This window comes from Emydura macquarii, unplaced genomic scaffold (assembly GCF_026122565.2).
Source record: "Emydura macquarii macquarii isolate MOO-44397 ecotype Brisbane River unplaced genomic scaffold, CSIRO-AGI_Emac_v2 contig_1146, whole genome shotgun sequence".
Lineage (NCBI taxonomy): Eukaryota > Metazoa > Chordata > Testudines > Chelidae > Emydura > Emydura macquarii.
The window spans coordinates 13,684,624-13,703,514 of NW_027131283.1; the positions used below are offsets into that span (position 1 = coordinate 13,684,624).

Consider the following 18,891-nt stretch of genomic DNA (forward strand, 5'->3'; position numbering starts at 1 on the left):
TATTCAATTCAAGCTTTTTTTAAAAAGGTGTACGTGCATTCAAGTGAAAGGGGGGGGATTAAATATACTAGCTAGTCTCAGGAAGAGAGAATGCAGGCAGTGTGCAAATTTCACCACACAGCTCTGCTAATGCACCTGAATTCAGACCTACTGGTCTGAGATCCCATTTATTACAGCCCTGGTAATAGTCTGTGGAGCAAAATCTGCCAAGCATGCCATATTTTGACGTGATGGTTTTATGATATGGACAAATTTACAAAAGGAACTAAAACGAAAGGACTAAATTCTTCAAGTCAAATTAATCTCTGGTGCAAACTCAATGATATTAGCAAAGTTATACCAGGAATACACCTGATCCACTAACAACATTTAAAGCATATAGAAGCATCAAAAAGGCCACACAACAAACTCTGCAAAATAAAAATATTTTAACATATCTTTTAACAGAGACCCACTCCTCAATCCATGAAACAGAAGTGATAGACAGTCTACATTAAACTTTGAACTGGGTGTCACAGAGTTTCTTTTTGTTTTTTGGGTTAATCTGAACATAAAACTCAAAGTGAAACCTGGGCGTGGGACTATTCATGTAAGGGTTTCAGGCCTGGTCTCTTAAATCCTATGGTTTGACTCAAAATATAACATTGTAAATCAGGAGCAAAGTCAATGGGGTTAACAAAGATTTAAAACCAGCAAAAGAAAAATTGGCAACTATATCTTTATTTTCCTTAATGAAAAGAATTCTATTCAACATCTGGCCTCACAGAGAAGCAGCTCTGGATTTGGAAGGAAAAACAAGAAAAGGAAAAAAATGGGAGGAGGGTTAAATAAAGGAGAGGAAAAGCAAAAACAAAAGGCCAACTCCCGCCACTGGTGCCTTGCACACGTTTTGTGAGCACAGTGCTCAGTGTCAGACCAGCTCTCCATTCATTTGTTCTTCCCAGTTTCAGTCACGCCAGTCACTTTGTTCTAAGCCTTTCTCTTACTCTGGGCCAGCAGGTGGAGCAGCAGCTAATATTTTCGAGCCCATTCAGAGCAAAGGAGCCCATCTTGTTCTTTCAGGAAGCTTCAGGAGGAGGGTCATAGCTCAATGTGCAGCCAATCACTGCCAAGGCTGCCAGTTAACAGAGCAGAATGGGCTGTAGTTTAGTGAAATAGGAAAGCTGCAAAACAGTGTGGAGTGTTCCTGTTGTAAATAAAAGACAAAAAAAAAAGTTTCTCAAGTCACAGCTCTGCAACCTTGATCAAGTACTGGCAGTGGAGTTTGTGCTTTACAAAAAAACAACACACTGGACTTTATTGTGCTGCATTAACACCCTATTCCTATTGTTTGTGTTTTTTTCAAAATATGGCAAAGGTTCAGGTGAACAATGTAGTGGTGTTGGACAATCCTTCTCCTTTCTACAATCCTTTTCAATTCGAAATCACGTTTGAGTGCATAGAGGATCTGTCTGAAGGTGAGTAGATTTTTTTTCCCCACTACGGATTTTAACACCCAGGACTACTACTTCCAGGTTTTAAAAGGTTTAAACTTCGCAAAGGCCTGGTTCTACTATTTAACAGTTTCTCCTTGTCTGCCTCGGTGTGACTAGATGAAAGGATGTGCTGGCAGGCATCTGCATGCTCTCTGGAAAGGCTCTGGCTGACACTGACGCGTTTAGCTTGCAAGGCAAAGGAAAGTTGGATGATTCTGTCCTCTGCTGCAGAGTTGAGTGCTGGATTTCGGATCTAAAGCCTTGCATTTGATAATGTAAGCTTCAGTCGCCAGGAACTTGTTTGAGTGGTGGTAGCCATGTTGCCAGCTTTGTGTGTGTGTGTGTGTGCGTGTGCGTGTGTGTGTGTGTGTATGGGGGTGAGGAGGGGGGGGTTAACGAGCACATCTCGCATGCATCCCTTTTGCTGAGATGAACTGTTGCTGAGCAGAGCTGCGATATGCCGAAACGTTGCACCGAGTGGGGAAAACACATCCCAGGACATGTTTTCCTTGTCTTGACGTTAGATTGTTTTGAATACTTTTTGGGGAAAAAACATCTTTCGGGGGAGGGAGGTGTTTAAAGTAGAGATTAAAATGCAGCTGCAGCATTTAGTATTTTACAAAATGTCTGAAAATAATCCAAGTGACTGACTGACTGACTCCCTTTCCAAATGTGATGTTATTCTGGGTACTACACTACCCCCGGCGGGTGGGGAGAAAATAATATTTTTAGAACTCCCTTGGAAGTTAGTTTGTTGGCAGCCTGGGGGTCTGGGTGCACCATGCTGTGTCAGCTAGGAATCCCTGCTAGGTTCAGCAGCCTTCACACCTAATTTTTGCTCCCCAGCCTATCAAGAGAGCAGGGTGCTCTGTGCAGGGAGTGAGGTCTCAGCATCCACTCACTCCTCCCAAGCACAGACCAGAGGGTAGACTAGGCATTGACCCCTTGCATGGCTCAGCAGCGACTCCTCCAGTGCGGGTCACGCTTACAGAGTGCTACAGCATTCTCCAGGAAGGGGCCAGAAAGGTCTACAGCAGTGACACTACAGTGTGTTGGGCCACTGCTGCAGGTTAAGAAACAGGATTTTTACAGCAGAAAACAACATCCATTTCTCTTCTGGCCAGAGGAGCGCACTGGGACCACTGGCCTCACCAGTGTGGACTGGAAGTGGACTTCCTCTAGCTTCCCTCAAGAGCACTGGTACTACAGGCGAATGAAGCAAGCCGTTGGTGACCTCTCCGAAAGTTACTTAAGCGTTGGAGAGAGGAGTGGGACTGCTTGTGGCCACAACTGATTTGCAGCTTATGCTCTCTTTGTCCCCATGAAGAGGACAGATCCAAAAGGTGCTAGTCACCCCACCACATTCAGTGACATCTGATATATGGGGCACTGAAAATTTTAAGGGGGTGGGGAAAATACATTTTTGTTTTAATTTTATGGGGGACTAAGCAGCTCAAAGCTCTGGTAATGGAGCTCTGTACCTTTGTGTCACCAGTTCAAATCTAGCCAAGATCTGTAACTTTTAGTCACTACTATTTTATTATGTGTTGGTGGCTTACACAAAATGCATTGGGTTAGACCAGTTCTCTGTGGGCAAGTGTCCGCATCACAGAAAACACCACCACATTTGATCTAATTATCGTACTTGCTGGTACTCTCTGAAGAGGCCCTATCTACACTCAGGATTTCTTAAATTTTCTCACTGTTGCTCTAGCACTAGTGCAGTTCACCAGTTCTGACCCTGGGAGAAGTGTTAGTTTAGACCATCTGCCATTGTTTGTACAAGTATGTGGTATACACCTGTTCTGAGGTGGTGAGAAATTCTTTAAAGATTTCTTTAGTGTAAACAAAGCTTACATGGTGCTACTCTTTAAGACTACTTGGATGCTATAGCAGAATGCAACAGCCAGTTTAATTGGTCGTGCTAGGCACAGGCACATATTACACCAGTGCTGCAAAGATTTCACCTCTCCCTTCCTATTTGTGTTCATTTGCATATGTCACATTCATCACTTTATGGATTTAAATGAAAGATGATCCAGGTTGATTAGTGTCTAAATGAGCAGAAATAAAGATGGCTTGCTTCCCCTTTTTTTTTTTTTTTTTTTTTTACTTTTATCCCTGTTTTCAACTGAGAATGAGAAGTACAGTTATAGCATAGCCACCAATTACCATGTCTCTATCCCCATATGAGCACAGGTGTTTTGATCTTTAATATAAGTCATTAAAATGATTATTACAGATAATCTTCATATGTTTGATGAAGAAAGTTGCATCCTTGCTTTAATTTTCAAACACTAATATCTTGGCCATTTACTGTATTTTTTTCTCTCCAAATCAGACCATTCACTTGCCAGTTTAATTTTTAAATTTCATTTGTTTATTTTTATAAAACTATTTTAAAAGTTACTGATGGGCACAGAGTCCTAAATAAGTAGGATTTGATAGTTACCCTTTAAGCATATAATTTTAAAAATAGCTTTTACTCCCTCCACCCCCCCAATATTATTCCTAGTCTGAGATACTGTAAACTATCAATCCACAATGACTTCTATAGAGTGCTTTGGGACAGTGGCTTATAATAGATGTGCTATGAACTTTCCTGGCTTAAACACTATTCTTCAATTTTGTATGGTATATTTATATAGGGATCTGACCATTTGTCTGTCTAGTCTGATATCTTGTCTTGGCAGTATCCAATATCAGATACTTCAAAGGTAGGCAAAAAACACACTACCTGGCAAGTTGTACTGTGCTATACAAGGGGAGAAAAATTCCTTCCTGAATACTATGAGTTATGCCACTTAAAAATAAACACACAAAAAAGGCTGTGTTAAATGAGGGAAAATAGTGATTGAAATCATAAAGTAGCCAAGTTGTATTAAAATATTGCAGTTTCTTCCTTACTTAGGCTCCAATCCTGCATCAAGAGAGCCTAGCATAGACTCCTGTGTACACCCGTGCAGAGAGTCTTGTTGAAGACAATGGAATGGCACAGGAGTATGCACTAGTGACTCTATATGCATGATCAGGACATAGTTCTGTACTGAAAGACAAATAAATATGTGTCACATTGGGGTTTTTTTTTTTAAAGGCACTATTTTAAAATAATTTCCATTAAAAATAACAACAAATGGCATCTTTCAATAAGATTAACCCGTCCTAGTGATATTTATTGTCTGTTTAAAATCCCAAACTTGCAGAATTCTAGCCTCTAGGCTTAGTTCTGCTGTGTGTGTGTTTTAACTGGAAAGTGAAAGTTAAAAACAAGCAGAAGTAAGAGCTAATGGATGCTAGCTGATAGTTTCAGTTTTTAAACAGGCAGTGGGGGCAAAGAGTGAGCACCGCAACACAAATGGCGGGCCAGGAGACCTATGAACTATATTTATTGTTTGGTTTCTTTAAATCTTATTATGAAACAATAAAATACATTAGATTTTACGTAAAATGGTTATAATTCCATCTCAAAACTCAGGTTACAGCCAAACACCAAAACCTTTATTGAGAGTATTCTGTAATCACAATATCATAATTATATATCCTTTGTTTCTGTGTGTGTGTTTGTACAGTGGGTTATCTATCCAATTAAGCTAGCCTGCTCTGCAAAATATTTGGGGAGGGAGAAAGGGAACACACTGCCTGGATGTTGTATTGCTGTTTAGGGCATGGCATACTAAATTTCCCCTTGTAGACAAGCCTTTAGTCTTTGTGGACCAGCAGCTATGGAGGCAATTTTGGGCTTATATCCTAAATAAGCAAGAACTGGGGGCTTTTATGTGGAGCTATGGAGTGGCTTTTTCAAAGAGAGATAATTAAATTACATGCAAATTGTGGCATTTTTTAAAATGTAGTTTTTGTTTTAACATAGATTTGGAATGGAAAATAATTTATGTGGGTTCAGCGGAAAGTGAGGAGTATGATCAAGTTTTAGACTCCGTTTTAGTAGGACCTGTTCCTGCAGGAAGGCATATGTTTGTATTTCAGGTAAGTTTGTTATTTTCAATATTTTTAAAACAATCCTTTTAATTCGGTGTTTAAAGGTGACAGCATAAAGCAAAGCAGCATTTTATAATATGTTTTTTCCTAGCAAACACCATTTGTATCAACTCCTTAAATCTACTGTTCCTGACTTTAAGGCCTTGTCTGCACTAGCTCTTGTTTTGCCTGAAATTTCCTACTGCTACAGCTCCACTTGAGGGACTTAGGAGGTAGGTGGGGCTAGTCTAGAAAAGGCTGTGATGGCCACTGGCATTTTAACCATTCTGCTAAACTTGCTCATGCCAAGGTTAGACGACACAGGTTAAAAATGCCGGTTAGCCGATCTATGATATTACTCCCCAACATTCGTAGCACTGGTGGGGTTGTGGTGGGGGGGGAGCCATTGTGGGAAATTTTGGGTATAAAAGGTTAATGTAGGTCCCTCCTCCCAGTGACCAGCTCAGTTAATTCATGCTAAAACTCAACAGGACAGTGATCTATTTATCTTTGTTCAGCAAGACAATATTGCATCATGATGTTTGGATCCACGTGTCATGATGCTCAATTATATTGCAACACGTCACAAGTCCTGAAAAAAGTTTGGGATTCTCATTGTAGATGGCAAGCATGTCAGGGAGACACATGAAGATTAGGACTCACCCACAAACTTTCAGATGTTTGGAAATCCTAATAGCTATCAACTGGTAAAGCTAAAAAGTTACAAATAAGGCAGTGCCAGAAGGAAAATGGGGAGAGGGTGGCAGTGGGATGGCTTAATGCAGTGTTTCTCAATTAAATTTGGCCACGGAACCCTTTTGAACTCGATAAATAATTGCGGAACTCCCCAAACTCTTAACAGTATTTTTACATATGGGGCCAAATAAAATTTCAAAATAAGCAATTAAATGACACTTACACTCAATACCCTCCGCCGAAAAATCTGGGACATCTTCCCTTTTTCGGCAGCGTGGAGAACAGCTGATCGGCGGCGCAGAGAACAGCTGCTCTCAGCGGTGGAGAACAGCTGCTCGCGGAACCCTAACAGCGTTTCCGCGGAACACCAATTGAGAAACACTGGCTTAATGCACTAGTCTGGTTTCAGTCCCACTTTAATTCTTAGTGGATCTTTCTAAAATTTAGGGCTGTCTTAAATCTAAAAGTTAGGTCAACTTAACTATGTTGTTTAGAGAGTGTGAATGGGAGACATCGTTAAGCCGACCTATGCTCCAGTAGAGAAACAGCTAGACTGACAGAAGAATTCTTCCATCAACCTGGCTATTGCTTCTCAAGGAGGTAGATTTACTACAGTGCCAGAAAAACCCCTTCTGTTGCTGTAGATACACTTACAGCAGTGTAACTGCAGTGCTGCAGCTATGCTGCTGTCGTTCTTGTAGTGTATGCGTAGCCTTAGTTCAGCACAACTTCTGTTTATCCAATGCTAGCCTCTTGTCTGGTACTAAAGCAGGACTAAAGTGCACGGGAAGAAGTGTCAGACTAAAACTAAAATTAGCTCCTTTCAGAAGAACTATGCTTCCACCCCCACATGAGAACTGCACTTTGCTGAGATTTTATGGCAAAGATACACTGGAGTTCACCCTAAAACTAAAGAAAATAACTGAAGACATGAATGAGCTTCTATCTTTCTGACAGTTGATACAATTGTTTTAAGGGTGGTGTCCGAGCATGTGCAGAAAACGTCTAAGACATCTTAAATAAACATGTAAATCCCAATTATTCGAATGTTTCAGAGCCCACCTGAAACTTTGCAAAATAAAGTTTTCCTTTATCCAAAAGCAGGTCAAAGGCACAGCAATAAGAGCAGGAAGGTAGATACATTTAGCAGCCTTTTATATGCAAATCATTCTCTAAGCACTTTCCTATTAATTAGCTTTCAATGCTGGGGCTATTTTCTGCATACTATCAATAAAGCAGATGTATGATAAATTACTTTCCGGATTAGAATTTCTTCTACTATCAAACTGTAACCCTTTAGTAATAACAGCTTACCATATTCATTGAAAGAAGTCGTCTGTGGCCCTCTGATGCCTTTGGAAACAGGTGGCAGTGTGGTACACTGCTCAGAAAGATGAGTTGGAATTTATGCTTCTAATTTTTTTAAAGATGCATTAGTTTGAGTGAAGTTACTATGATTCACTTGAAAACTAAAAATTAATTTTTTTTTAAGTTGTAAATGTTGCTGATGGTAAAGAGGTACAGGAAGAAGAGCTGATGTTGATTATCTAATGAGGCACATTTTGGGCATGTTGTACAGGTAACCCTCATTATCCAAACTTCAGATTACCCCAAATTCACATGTCCCCCAGATCTGAAATGTATATAGGAAGGAATCATCTATTATATTTCAACTATGAATATTATTTCAGCCAAACTAGGAGTTAGACATAGAGAACCTCTGCTTATATTGGAATATATCCTATGCAGGATTCCATACAACCTTTCCTGTAACACAGTGAAGTTCTCCTTCCTGTTTCTTTAGGAAAATACCTGCAGCCCAAAGTATATTAGATTTTGATCATCAAATTTCACAAGAGGGATTGGGCCTGGTCAATACTTAAATGGGAGACCACCAAGAACAAAGGGCATTGCAGGAAGTCATGTTGGTGATGCAGTAGGTAGTACTCTCTTCCTTCTGAGTCAGTAATTGAACCAACACTCCAGCATACCATTAGGATGCTGAGTTACTCTAGGTGCAATCTTTTGAACAGATGTAAAATCAAAGTTCTGAACAGATGTAAAATCAAAGTTCTGAACACTTGTAGGCACTTTTTGCACAAACGTGTCTCGGTGGTCCTCTTTAGACAAGGAAAATTAGGTGTGTTTAGCAAACATTTTAGTTTACATATGTTAACTAACATGTTGTTAACGCTTTTTATCTAATGTAGAAGACGACAGTGGCATTTAAACATGATGTTAACTGGTTGTGGTTATTGGTCAGGGACAAGCTATTGACCATGAGCAGATAATATGTTTTAAAGGCCACTAGTCTTAGCATAGACAAAGTGCTTAGTGGCTTTAAACATGTTAATTAACACACATTTGTCAACATTGAGAGAACAAACAACGTGTGACAAATGTTTTTAGTTACTTCACTTAATGCACGACTGAAGTGCTGAGATATTGTGCTGTATAAAAACCCATATAGAATACAATAGACTAGAGCATGTTTGCTGAACACTTCATTCTCCTAGTCTAGACAGGTCCAGACCTTACCATAACACAATTTGGATAATTAAATTCCGCTTATTTAAATTCTCCTTGAAGTTTCGAGCATTATTTTCACTCTCTATATAAATCTATTGTTGTACATAGATGGAGTCACTACATCTTTACCCAGAAGTGACTGCATTTCATTGGCAGGTGAAGAATCAATTCGTCTATGTGCATGAGTGTACATTTATATACTTACACATTTATATACTTATAGATATATTTACATATAGGGCCAAATTTTCTGCTGACATAACTCCTCTATAGTAAGTGGGGTTAAGCCAGAACCTCCAATGACAGAGATTCCACAAACTCCCTTGGACACCTATTCCTGCACTCAACTATCCTTATAGTTAGGTTAGATATTAGGAAAAACTTTCTAAGTCTCCCTTGCTGCAGATTAAGCTCATTACTTTTTGCCCCACCTTCAATGCCAGTGGACATGAAGACTAATTGATTACCATCCTCTTTATAACAGCCCTTAACATATTTGAAGATGGTTCTCAGGTCTCCTCTCAGTCTTCTTTTTTCAAGACTAAACATGCCCAGATTTTTAACCTTTCCAGAGAAGTCAGGCTTTCTAAACCTTTCGTCATTTTTGTTGCTCTCCTCTGGACTCTCTCTCCACATCTTTCTGAAAGTGTAGCACCTATGACTGGACACAGTACACTAGCTGAGGCCTCACCAGTGCCAAGTACAGTGGGACAGTTATGTCTCATGTCTTACATACAACACTCCTATTAATAATTAATAATGATATGTCTTTTTCACAACTGCATCATATTGTTGGCTCATATTCCATCTGTGATCCTCTGTAACCCCCAGATCCTTTTCAGAAGTACTACTGGCTAGCCAGTTATTCCCCATTTTGTAGTTGTACATTTGATTTTACCTTCCTAAATGTAGTACTTTGCACTTGTCTTTACTGAATTGCATCTTATTGATTTCAGTCCAACTCTTCACTTTAAGGTCATTTTGAATTCTAATTCTGCCCTCTCAAGTGCTAGCAACCCTTCCTACATTGAAGTCATCTGCAGATTTTCTCCATTTCATTATTGAAGTCATTATTGAATAGCACTGGACCAAGGGCAGATGCCTACCATGCCACACTAGATATGTCCTTCCAGTTTGACAGCGAACCATTGATAACTATTCTGAGTACTGTTTTTCAACCAGTTGTGCACCCACCTTATAGTAATTTCAACTAGACCACATTTCTCTAGTTTGCTTATGAGAATGTCATGTGGGACTCTGTCAAAAGCCTTACTAAAATCAAGATATATCACATCTACTGCTTCTCTCCATTCACTACACCAGTACACTGTGCGAGAAGGAAATTAGGTTGGTTTGGGATGATTTTTTCTTGACAAATCCATGTTGGTTATTACTTATTATTTTGTTATTCTCTAAGTGCTTACAAATGGATTGTTTAATAATTTTGTTTGTGTCTTTCCAAGTATCCAAGTTAGGCTGACTGGTCTATAATTCCCCGTGTCCTCTTTGTTCCCCTTTTTAAAGACAGGTTCTATGTTTGCCCTTCTCCAGTTCTCTGCGACCTCACCCATCCTCCATGAGTTCTTGAAGATAATTGCTAACAGTTCTGAGATTGCTTCAGCCAGTTCCTTAAGTGCAGTAGAATGAATTTCATCAGGCCTTGTCAACTTGAGTACATCTAACTCATCTGAATATTCTTTAACCTATTCTTTCCGTATTCTGGCTTGTGTTTTTGCTCCCTTGTTGTTAATACTAATTGTGTTAAGTATCTGGTCACCATTAATCTTTTTAGTGAAGACTTGAAGCAAAATAGGCATTATACATCTCCACCTTCTTGATGTCATCCATTAATAGCACTCCTTCCCAGCTAAGGAGTGGACCTACATGTTCTTTTGTCTTTCTCTTGCTCCTTATGTACTTATACATTTTTTTTCTTATTGCCTTTATTTCCGTTGTTCGGTGTAACTTATTTTGTGTCTTAGCCTTTCTGATTTTGGATATACTGCTTGGCAGCCTTGGTCCCTGCCTGATTTTGGATATACTGCCTGGATAGTCCCTAGTTATTCCTCACACACTGGTGACTGCTATCCCCAAGGGGTCTGACTCATCTATTCCTTCCCCTCAATAGCCACAGTCCTTAGTAGAGGTCTCTAGGTTGGTGTATAGACACTTGTAAAATCAAGGAAACAGGAAGCAGGAGCCAATGACATAAGATCAACCAGCTCAACAGACCACAGTACTAGACTGCATAATAAACTATTAGAAGTATGTTTGGCTGTAACTTTCCCAGCAACAGTGCAGTGCTTAATTGCTGTTTTGGTATTTTTTATCCCAAAATTTGTAAACATGAAGTAGTTTAAGTCGTGATCCCTTGAAAAAATGTGCATTGTTACACGTCCTACGTCCAGGGTGAAACAAAAAATTTCAACAATAAATTACAGCTACAAAGCATGTCAAAAGGTTGGGATGAGCCCTATTTTATGATGCACACTTTTTTTTTATTAATAACTGGACTGCCACTGCTAGATCATTTAGAAAGATTAATGCCTATTAATTAGGCCTGAGTTACTGGTTGAAAATATGATAGAAGTTCTCTCCAAGTGATGAGATAGTTGTTTTTAACAACACATACTGTAACAAACTTAGTAACGAGGAGGGAGGCAAAAGACATACTGGTTCCTTCTCTCATTAGCTTGTGGAATAGCTCAAACCTCACTGCAATCCAATTCCCTCTCTTGCTGAAGTATGATTTGCAGTTTTCCCTTACCAGATTAATCTATCTGCTGTGAAAACATATGCACCCCAGTGTAACCTCACATACCTCATGAAAAATAAACTGGCAAGGGTAATCCTTAAAGGTTGAGGTGGAGAACAGTGGCACAGCAGGGTTAGAGGGACATTAGTGCATCTGCCTGAACTACTGACTAGGTGGTAATTGGTCTAAAAAGCAATTTGAGATGCAAAAGCTGCCTGTTCATCTAGTCTTCAGAAGTAACAAAACAAAACAAAAACAAACCAACCACCAAACACTGGAGACTGAGGCTTTGTGTACACTAGCACTTTTGTTGGTAAAACCTTTGTTGGTTGGGGTGTGGAAAAAAATACATCCCTGACCGACACAACAAAAGCACTAGTGTGGACAGCGCTGTGTCCATGGGAGACGCTCTCCTGCCAACATAGCTACCGCCCTCCGTTGGAGATAGTTTAAATATGCCGGCAGGGTTGCTCTCTCCTGATGGCATAGAGCGGCTACACGGGAGACCTTACCATGACACAGCTGCAGCGGTAGACCTGTAAGTGTAGACAGCCTGAGTTGCTGTGTATCTCTACAGAGTAGTGCCCTAAATCCAAGGTGGTGATTTCTGAGAGAGCAGTGGTGCTTGCATGCTATCTCCTGACTATGAAAGAAGCATCAATTTAAAATTTGTGCACAGCCAGTGCTTAATCCACATGATATGACATACTACTCCCATTCCCCCCTGCTAGATATCCATATGGTATGCAACTGGAGATGAGGTAAATCAATCTGTATTGTTTTAATAACCTTTTCCTTTTACATTTTAGGCTGATGCTCCTAATCCAGGACTTATACCTGATGCAGATGCAGTAGGTGTAACAGTTGTGTTAATTACATGCACCTACCGAGGCCAAGAATTTATTAGAGTCGGCTATTATGTAAACAATGAATATACTGAAACAGAATTGAGAGAGAATCCTCCAGTAAAACCAGACTTTTCTAAGGTAAGAAATGTTCTATTCTGATCATATATCCAAAACACGGTTAGCATAATAGGTTTTCTTTCTTTAAAAAAAAAAAGATCCCAAACAATTCCTTAAGCCAGTGATACTCAGACCTCAATGGTTCAGGAGCCAAACTAGCGATCAACATTACACAAAAGAGCCACAGTAGTTGTGAATTCATTGTTTCATTTACTATAGAACTACATATTCTTATGTAAACAGTATGACGTGAAATATTTAGTTTTTTATATATTTATTCTCACCGCAAAATGACTGACCAAGTATTATTTTATCAACTACAATTAGTTAATAACCTAGTAAAAGCATTCTTATTGGTTAATAATTAAATCACACTGTGTTTTAATATCATGTGCTGCAGGAGACACATTAAAGAGCCACTTGTGGCTTGTGAGCCTCAGTTTGAGTATCATTGTCTTAAGCCATATAAAACTAGACATCAAATCAAGCAAAAACAGAAGACTTAGCTGTGTGTCACCTTAAATTTGTTTTCTATCATAGTTTTGAAGGTGACTGGCATATAGTCTTTCATCCAGAATCCTTGCCAGATCAGTAGTGAACAGAAGTTATTCCCATTTTATATGGATTATGTGAAATGAGTTGGTCTCTTTCCATTTCCTAGTGGACAAGTATCCATATCACAAATATCATAATTGATATTCCTATTAACAAAAACTGGAGATGGACCAATTTGAATGGCTCTGGAGACTGACCTACTTTAGAGGTGGTCCCTCCAAAATAGAGCCAAAGCAAGTTCAGGGAGGTGTAGAAAACTGGACTAATGCTATTCATCTTCTACTCATTCTGTGATAAACAGAGAGCTAACATTTTTCGAGATCTGTCAACCTGACAATTTTCCTTAACCTTCTCCACCCAACTGTAATAGTTTTAGAGCAGCAGGCTTAACAGCGTCATTTGCAGACTCTCTCTAGCAAACAAACAAAAATGTATGGAAAAAACAAAATGAAAAAAAACCTGTGTAACCTAATTAGAGCTGGTTGAATAATCACACAGAGTTGGTAAATCAGACACTTGACTTAAAAAAATCAAAACACAAAATCTAAGAACATTAACTAAAAAAAGTGTCTGTTTTTTATTAACCTAAGTCAGGACTAGTATTAAAAGGACATGTAAAATCAGAATTATTTGGAACATAACACTATACCGAGGGAGGGGATTGGCATCTGCAGACCTGCAACGTCTTCCACATAGTAGAATCCATTAGGGTTCTGTGAAAGCACAGTAGTCTGCCTCCATGTGGGGTCACCTTGTGGGGGTCAGGGCCTTTATTTGTATAGAAATTTAAGGAAGTATTGTATATGAACTGCTATTAGAAGGCTAATGGTGGAGGGTAATGAGGTAAAATTGTTCTTCCATTTTATGTACATGAGAGGATGTTTAAAATCTGCAGAGTGGACCAGAACAATGCATGTACTGCAATGATTAGGCCAGAGAAAAGCCATGCATTCCCAAAAAATGATCTCCTGATATAACTACATTTAAATTGTGGATCACTAGAAGACACTTAAGGCCAAGATTTTCAGAGGTGACTAGTGATTTTGTGTGCCTAGCCTGAGACTCCCTCAAGGTGCCCAATTTTCAGGGGTCAGGTACATAGCACTTCCTGAAAATCAGGTTACTTTGAGGGGCCTCAAGTTGGGCACCCAAAGTTGCTATTATCTTCTTAAAATCTTGACCTTAAATCTCTAATCTGTTCCTTTCTTTTCCCCAATTTTTATTTTTGACTTTATAGTCATTTCCTTTTATGCCTTTTTTTATGGTGTAAGTGCTGAAATTTTGGCCTCCAAATATCCTGATATGTTCATAAGTACTTGAACTAAAAAAAATAAATCTCAACTACTATTTTTAATCTAGTATCATTTGTTTCTGCAAAGTTAACTCTCTGCTTTTATCAAAAAACAGTAGCAAAATTCCACTGAATTATTTTCACTCACCAATACAGCAGGAGGTTCTTAATTTTGGTGGCAGTACAGCGCAAAATCCTTGACTAAATTAGAAGTCTTCTGTGCAGAATTTAGATATTTAATGGGAGTTGGAGATAGCATTGGTAAAAACATATAATTATAACTGAAGAGGAAATAAGCAGATCAGGTTTGAAAATAAAAGGTTCTGTCAATTTGGGTAAGAGGAATTACTCAATGACAGTTCTTTCTTTGGAGAAAAAGGTCAGTTGTAGCTCCAGGACAGAGTTTTCCCATGATTAATTTAATAATTAATTGATTGTACTGGGTCCATATGCAGCGACTTTGAGCGACGGAGTAGATTGCTGCCTTCCATTTGGCAAGAGTGTGTGTGCAAGAATCAGAGCCACAGAACTCAAACTGCTAAGGAAGCTAAACTTTCATGATGAGGGCTGATGGTTCTGCAACATGGGAGATTCGGGTGTCTTAAACCCTGCTGTAATATGCACGTTCTACATAGTTAACAAACTTTCCAAAGTATCTTAATTAAAAAGTAGAAAGGATGCAGTGAAAAAATGAATCAATTTTTGGCCATATTCATACACATCCCTGTCATCTTTGCAAAAGAAACATGAGGGTCAACAGTACCGTTTACATGGGGCCAGGTCTAATATCACCTTCCTGCTTCGAAGCTTAATATATTTGCAGATTTTTTTTAAAAATAGAAATTAAATTAAATACAATTAAATCAAAGTTAAAATGGGGTCTAAAGCACACTTATGGGGAAAAAAACTTGCAGAGTAATTCTATTAACATGAGTAAGGATTGCAGCATTAGACAAGAACAAAGAGACATTTGATGCAATTAGAGAAAAATAAACAGTATTACTACTTTGCACATTGTATAATCAGTCACTTGTGTAATTCACTGCGGCAGAAGGTTAGTGCCTCAGACTGTGACTACATTTTTTTTTAAGAGGGCAGGATAATTTAATTCTGTGTTGAACATTTGTAGCTATGCAAGCTAAGATAAGCACAATCAAATCTCATGCATAAAGTGGGGTGTTAAGAAGGAAATCTATCCCCCACTAGTGAGCATGGCACATTTGGCTTGGTGGAAGATGAGGGCTTTATGTCATTCTCTGAAGCAAATTTGGCCACTGAGGCAGGATACTAGACTAAATGGACCAATGGTATGATTCTGTATGGTAAACATCTGTACTTGATACATATGCAGCATCTGTAGATTAAAGTTTAAGTGCCATACATTTGTAGAGATTAGTTTGCACATAAATTTATACAGAACTCTAGTGCGCACAACAATTAATATACTTTCTCCTTCTCCAGCTTCAAAGGAATATTTTGGCATCTAACCCCAGAGTCACAAGATTCCACATTAACTGGGAGGACAACACTGAAAAACTGGAAGATGCAGAGAGCAGTAACCCAAATCTACAGTCACTTCTTTCTACAGATGCATTACCTTCAGCATCAAAGGGGTGGTCAACATCAGAAAATTCATTAAATGTCATGTTAGAATCTCATATGGACTGCATGTGACTACCATCGTTTTGATACTGTACATGTGTTAAGCTGTAAAAACAACCAGAACTATTTGCCTGAAATTCCATAAGTACATAGTTGACAAACAACATAAAGAAGTTGTTTTAAACAGCCTGTAGAAAGTTTATAAGAAAAAAAACAGTATTTGAGCAAATTGTGGAATATAAATACAACTATTTTTAAGTAGTTTTTTTCTCTAATGTGTTATTTTATTTGCTCTAAACTTAATCTGATTAAAGCATATGTATTATTTTTCTTTTTCTCTGTAAATGCAATTAAAAACCTAAAGGACAAAGTTAATCTTCAAGCACAGATGGAATAGTGAGGACTTGGGCTCATCCCTAATATTAATGCTGAATACAATTTCATTGTCCTTTAATAGCAGGTTAGGAACAAAGCTGTCTTTTTTGATGAAATGCAAAGAAAGGGGGAAAAAAAAAAAGTGATCTCTACAAAATAATCCTAAAATGTCCTCTACTGTGGAAACAGCCATCACAGTATAATTTTAGGTGCAAATGTCTATGCCTCCCAAAGCATATACTTGTTACTTAAAGCATGCAATTTGAGATCTACCATCTGCTATCTGGGATTTTAGGAATTGATTTCTTTTTTTTATCTCCTCCTGCTGCTATTTAGTCATGTCATATAGTCTTGTTAAGAACAATGTTTCATTTGGAATAGGTGGGCGCAGCAAATAACTCTCTTTCAACCATGCTAATAGCTTGCACAATTGCTTGAAAGGTTTCAAGCAATTACAAAATTTAAACTTCAAAAGAAATAGCATGAATACTTAGTAAGAAAAAAAATTGCTCCTTATAGGATTATTATGTACAATCATGGCCTGGCACATTCACTTTTTTAAAAGTCTCTTTATTCATGTTGTCTGTTTAGATAGTTAATAAGCGGTTGAAATGCTTCATCCTTAGTTTCATAAAACATTGTGGGCTTAAGACATTTCAATACACAATTTTATTATTTTTTGTATTGTAGTAGCACCCAACGGCATAAATTGATATTGAGGCTTCATTGTGCTACACACTGTACACATGCAGGCGCACACACACCATAAAGCATTCTGTTACCTGACAGCATCCTGAAAATAAAGGACCCAAGTAGTAATTGTATAGATTTGAAACATTTAATTATTATAACACTAACAATTTAGTTGTTCTCCCAAATCCTCTCTTTAGTCTAATTATTTGAGTCAAGGCAAAATGATGTGGAGATTATGCACACCTGTAACCAGCCTGCTAAGAACATTAGTATTTGACAGTAGTCATTGACACTCTGAACCTGGTTAAGTTCCCAAACTTATTTCTCTTAAAGGATGGTAAAGTCCATGATGACTGACAACTTTAAAGTAAATAGGGAGCATTTTCTCTTATCCTGCATTGTTTAGTAAGGATGCAGATGCCCTAAGTAGTAAAAGTAGTAAATTTCTATTTTTTCAGGGCATTTGTGATATTGTCTTCATTTTTAAACACAAACAGTTTTGATCAATTTTCTACGTGGGTCAGAAAGTGCATTGAAAGAATAAACTGATTCAAATTTGTGAATATTTTCTCAGTTTACACACAACAAAACAAAAAACCCTTCAGGGTTTTCAAATAAGAAATACCACTAGGAGATTTTCAAAGGTACAACAGGCAATTAGATGCCTAATCTGCATTGAAAGACCATAAGAGTTCAATGCCTAACTACATTTTAAGCCTTTAATAATCTCTTCCTTAAGTGTTAAAATATTAATTGTTAACCATTGTTTTAACACGTCAAATTACTCTATATAAATTAATGTAATTGTGTATTTTTCAAAATGTATATTTAAACACACACATTTAATGTTCAGACTTGTGACTTTTCCTTACACTAACACTGCAAGACATACACACACGAAATTTAAATTTTACATCTACTTTACTAGTTTTTTTTAATAAACTAAAGATTTAATCTCACAAAAATGTAAACATGAGTAAATTTAGTCACATGCTTAAGGGCGGGAAGGCTAATGAAGTTTGGCCTGGTTTAATGCTATTGTAATAGGATCTCAAATCCAGCCCCCATTGAAGTAAATAGGACTTTTTAATAACTTAAATGAAAGCATGATCAGGTGCAAGACATAATCAGAATCCATGCACACACAGGGCAAAGATCTTGCAGGAATACACAACAGCAGTAACGGGTGCAAATTACATCATTTGTTTCTACCACCATCATAGCTACAAAATAGTGGCAGCAGAGCTATTCTGCATAGCTAATCATCCCAGATTGCATAAGCCAGAGACTGGTCCCAAGCTCTGAGTGCTCTGAAAAGCTCTTATCCTAACTTTGCAGAAAAGACCAGCTGTAGTTAGGAAGAACTCACTGAGGCTGTATACTTGAAGATGGACTGGATGGCATTAATCATCCCACTGCCCTGACAGAGTTTGGCCCCATCACATACCATGCATTAGTATCCATTACGAATAGTAGAAACACCATCCGCGAAACAAATTCATGTATGGTGAAGTCAGAGAAAAAAAATTACATCCACTACTAACAGCTTCTCAAAATCTCCTTCAGAGAAGTGATCTTTCCTTTCTTCCTAACAACGCAACTGACTGCCTGATCCTCCAGATACCGACACTGGACACAAGTCGCCTCTCCAACCTCACACCCCTGGGCAAAATCATTCAGAATCCAAACTCCCACATCACGTAGCACATGTCAACATCGTGGATTCCTCTCCACTGATCTGCAGACCAGGGCACTGTACAGAGACAGCCCTAGTGGCACTAAAAGACAGGGCAATGGATAGAAGCTACCTTTCTCCGTGCTCATATTACTTGACCTCTCTGAAGCTTTCAATACAATTAACTCCACACATGCCATAGCTTGAGTAGACAGTGCAGCAATACAATTTCAGGACCAAAAGAGTGATAACGGATGAGCTCCTCTTCCCACTAGCCCTCATCTGTGGATTCCCAGAGGGCTCTA

At 38.5% G+C, this 18,891-nt stretch overlaps 2 protein-coding genes across 3 annotated transcripts in view; one reads left to right on the forward strand and one right to left on the reverse strand.

The window, feature by feature from the left end:
* Positions 1–18,891, reverse strand: part of MCM9 (minichromosome maintenance 9 homologous recombination repair factor) — a 79,273-nt gene that overhangs the window by 18,683 nt on the left and 41,699 nt on the right. The window lies entirely within an intron of this gene.
* On the forward strand, positions 1,149–17,368 carry ASF1A (anti-silencing function 1A histone chaperone). 2 transcript variants are annotated; one of them, XM_067546654.1, is made up of 4 exons: positions 1,149–1,457; positions 5,344–5,459; positions 12,240–12,416; positions 15,703–17,368. In XM_067546654.1, exons 1-4 carry the CDS (start codon positions 1,349–1,351, stop codon positions 15,913–15,915), a joined length of 615 nt encoding a protein of 204 aa, XP_067402755.1. In that variant the 5' UTR covers positions 1,149–1,348; the 3' UTR covers positions 15,916–17,368. The 2 variants fall into 2 exon arrangements, with proteins under 2 accessions (XP_067402755.1, XP_067402756.1); XM_067546655.1 differs by lacking the exon at positions 1,149–1,457 and adding an exon at positions 2,679–2,818.

Excerpts from the sequence above, each read along its gene's own strand:
- ASF1A (XM_067546654.1), top strand. The coding sequence starts at position 1,349 with ATGGCAAAGGTTCAGGTGAACAATGTAGTGGTGTTGGACAATCCTTCT. Across the intron at positions 5,460-12,239 it reads GGCATATGTTTGTATTTCAG|GCTGATGCTCCTAATCCAGG; the intron begins GTAAGTTTGTTA and ends TTTACATTTTAG. Across the intron at positions 12,417-15,702 it reads TAAAACCAGACTTTTCTAAG|CTTCAAAGGAATATTTTGGC; the intron begins GTAAGAAATGTT and ends CTCCTTCTCCAG.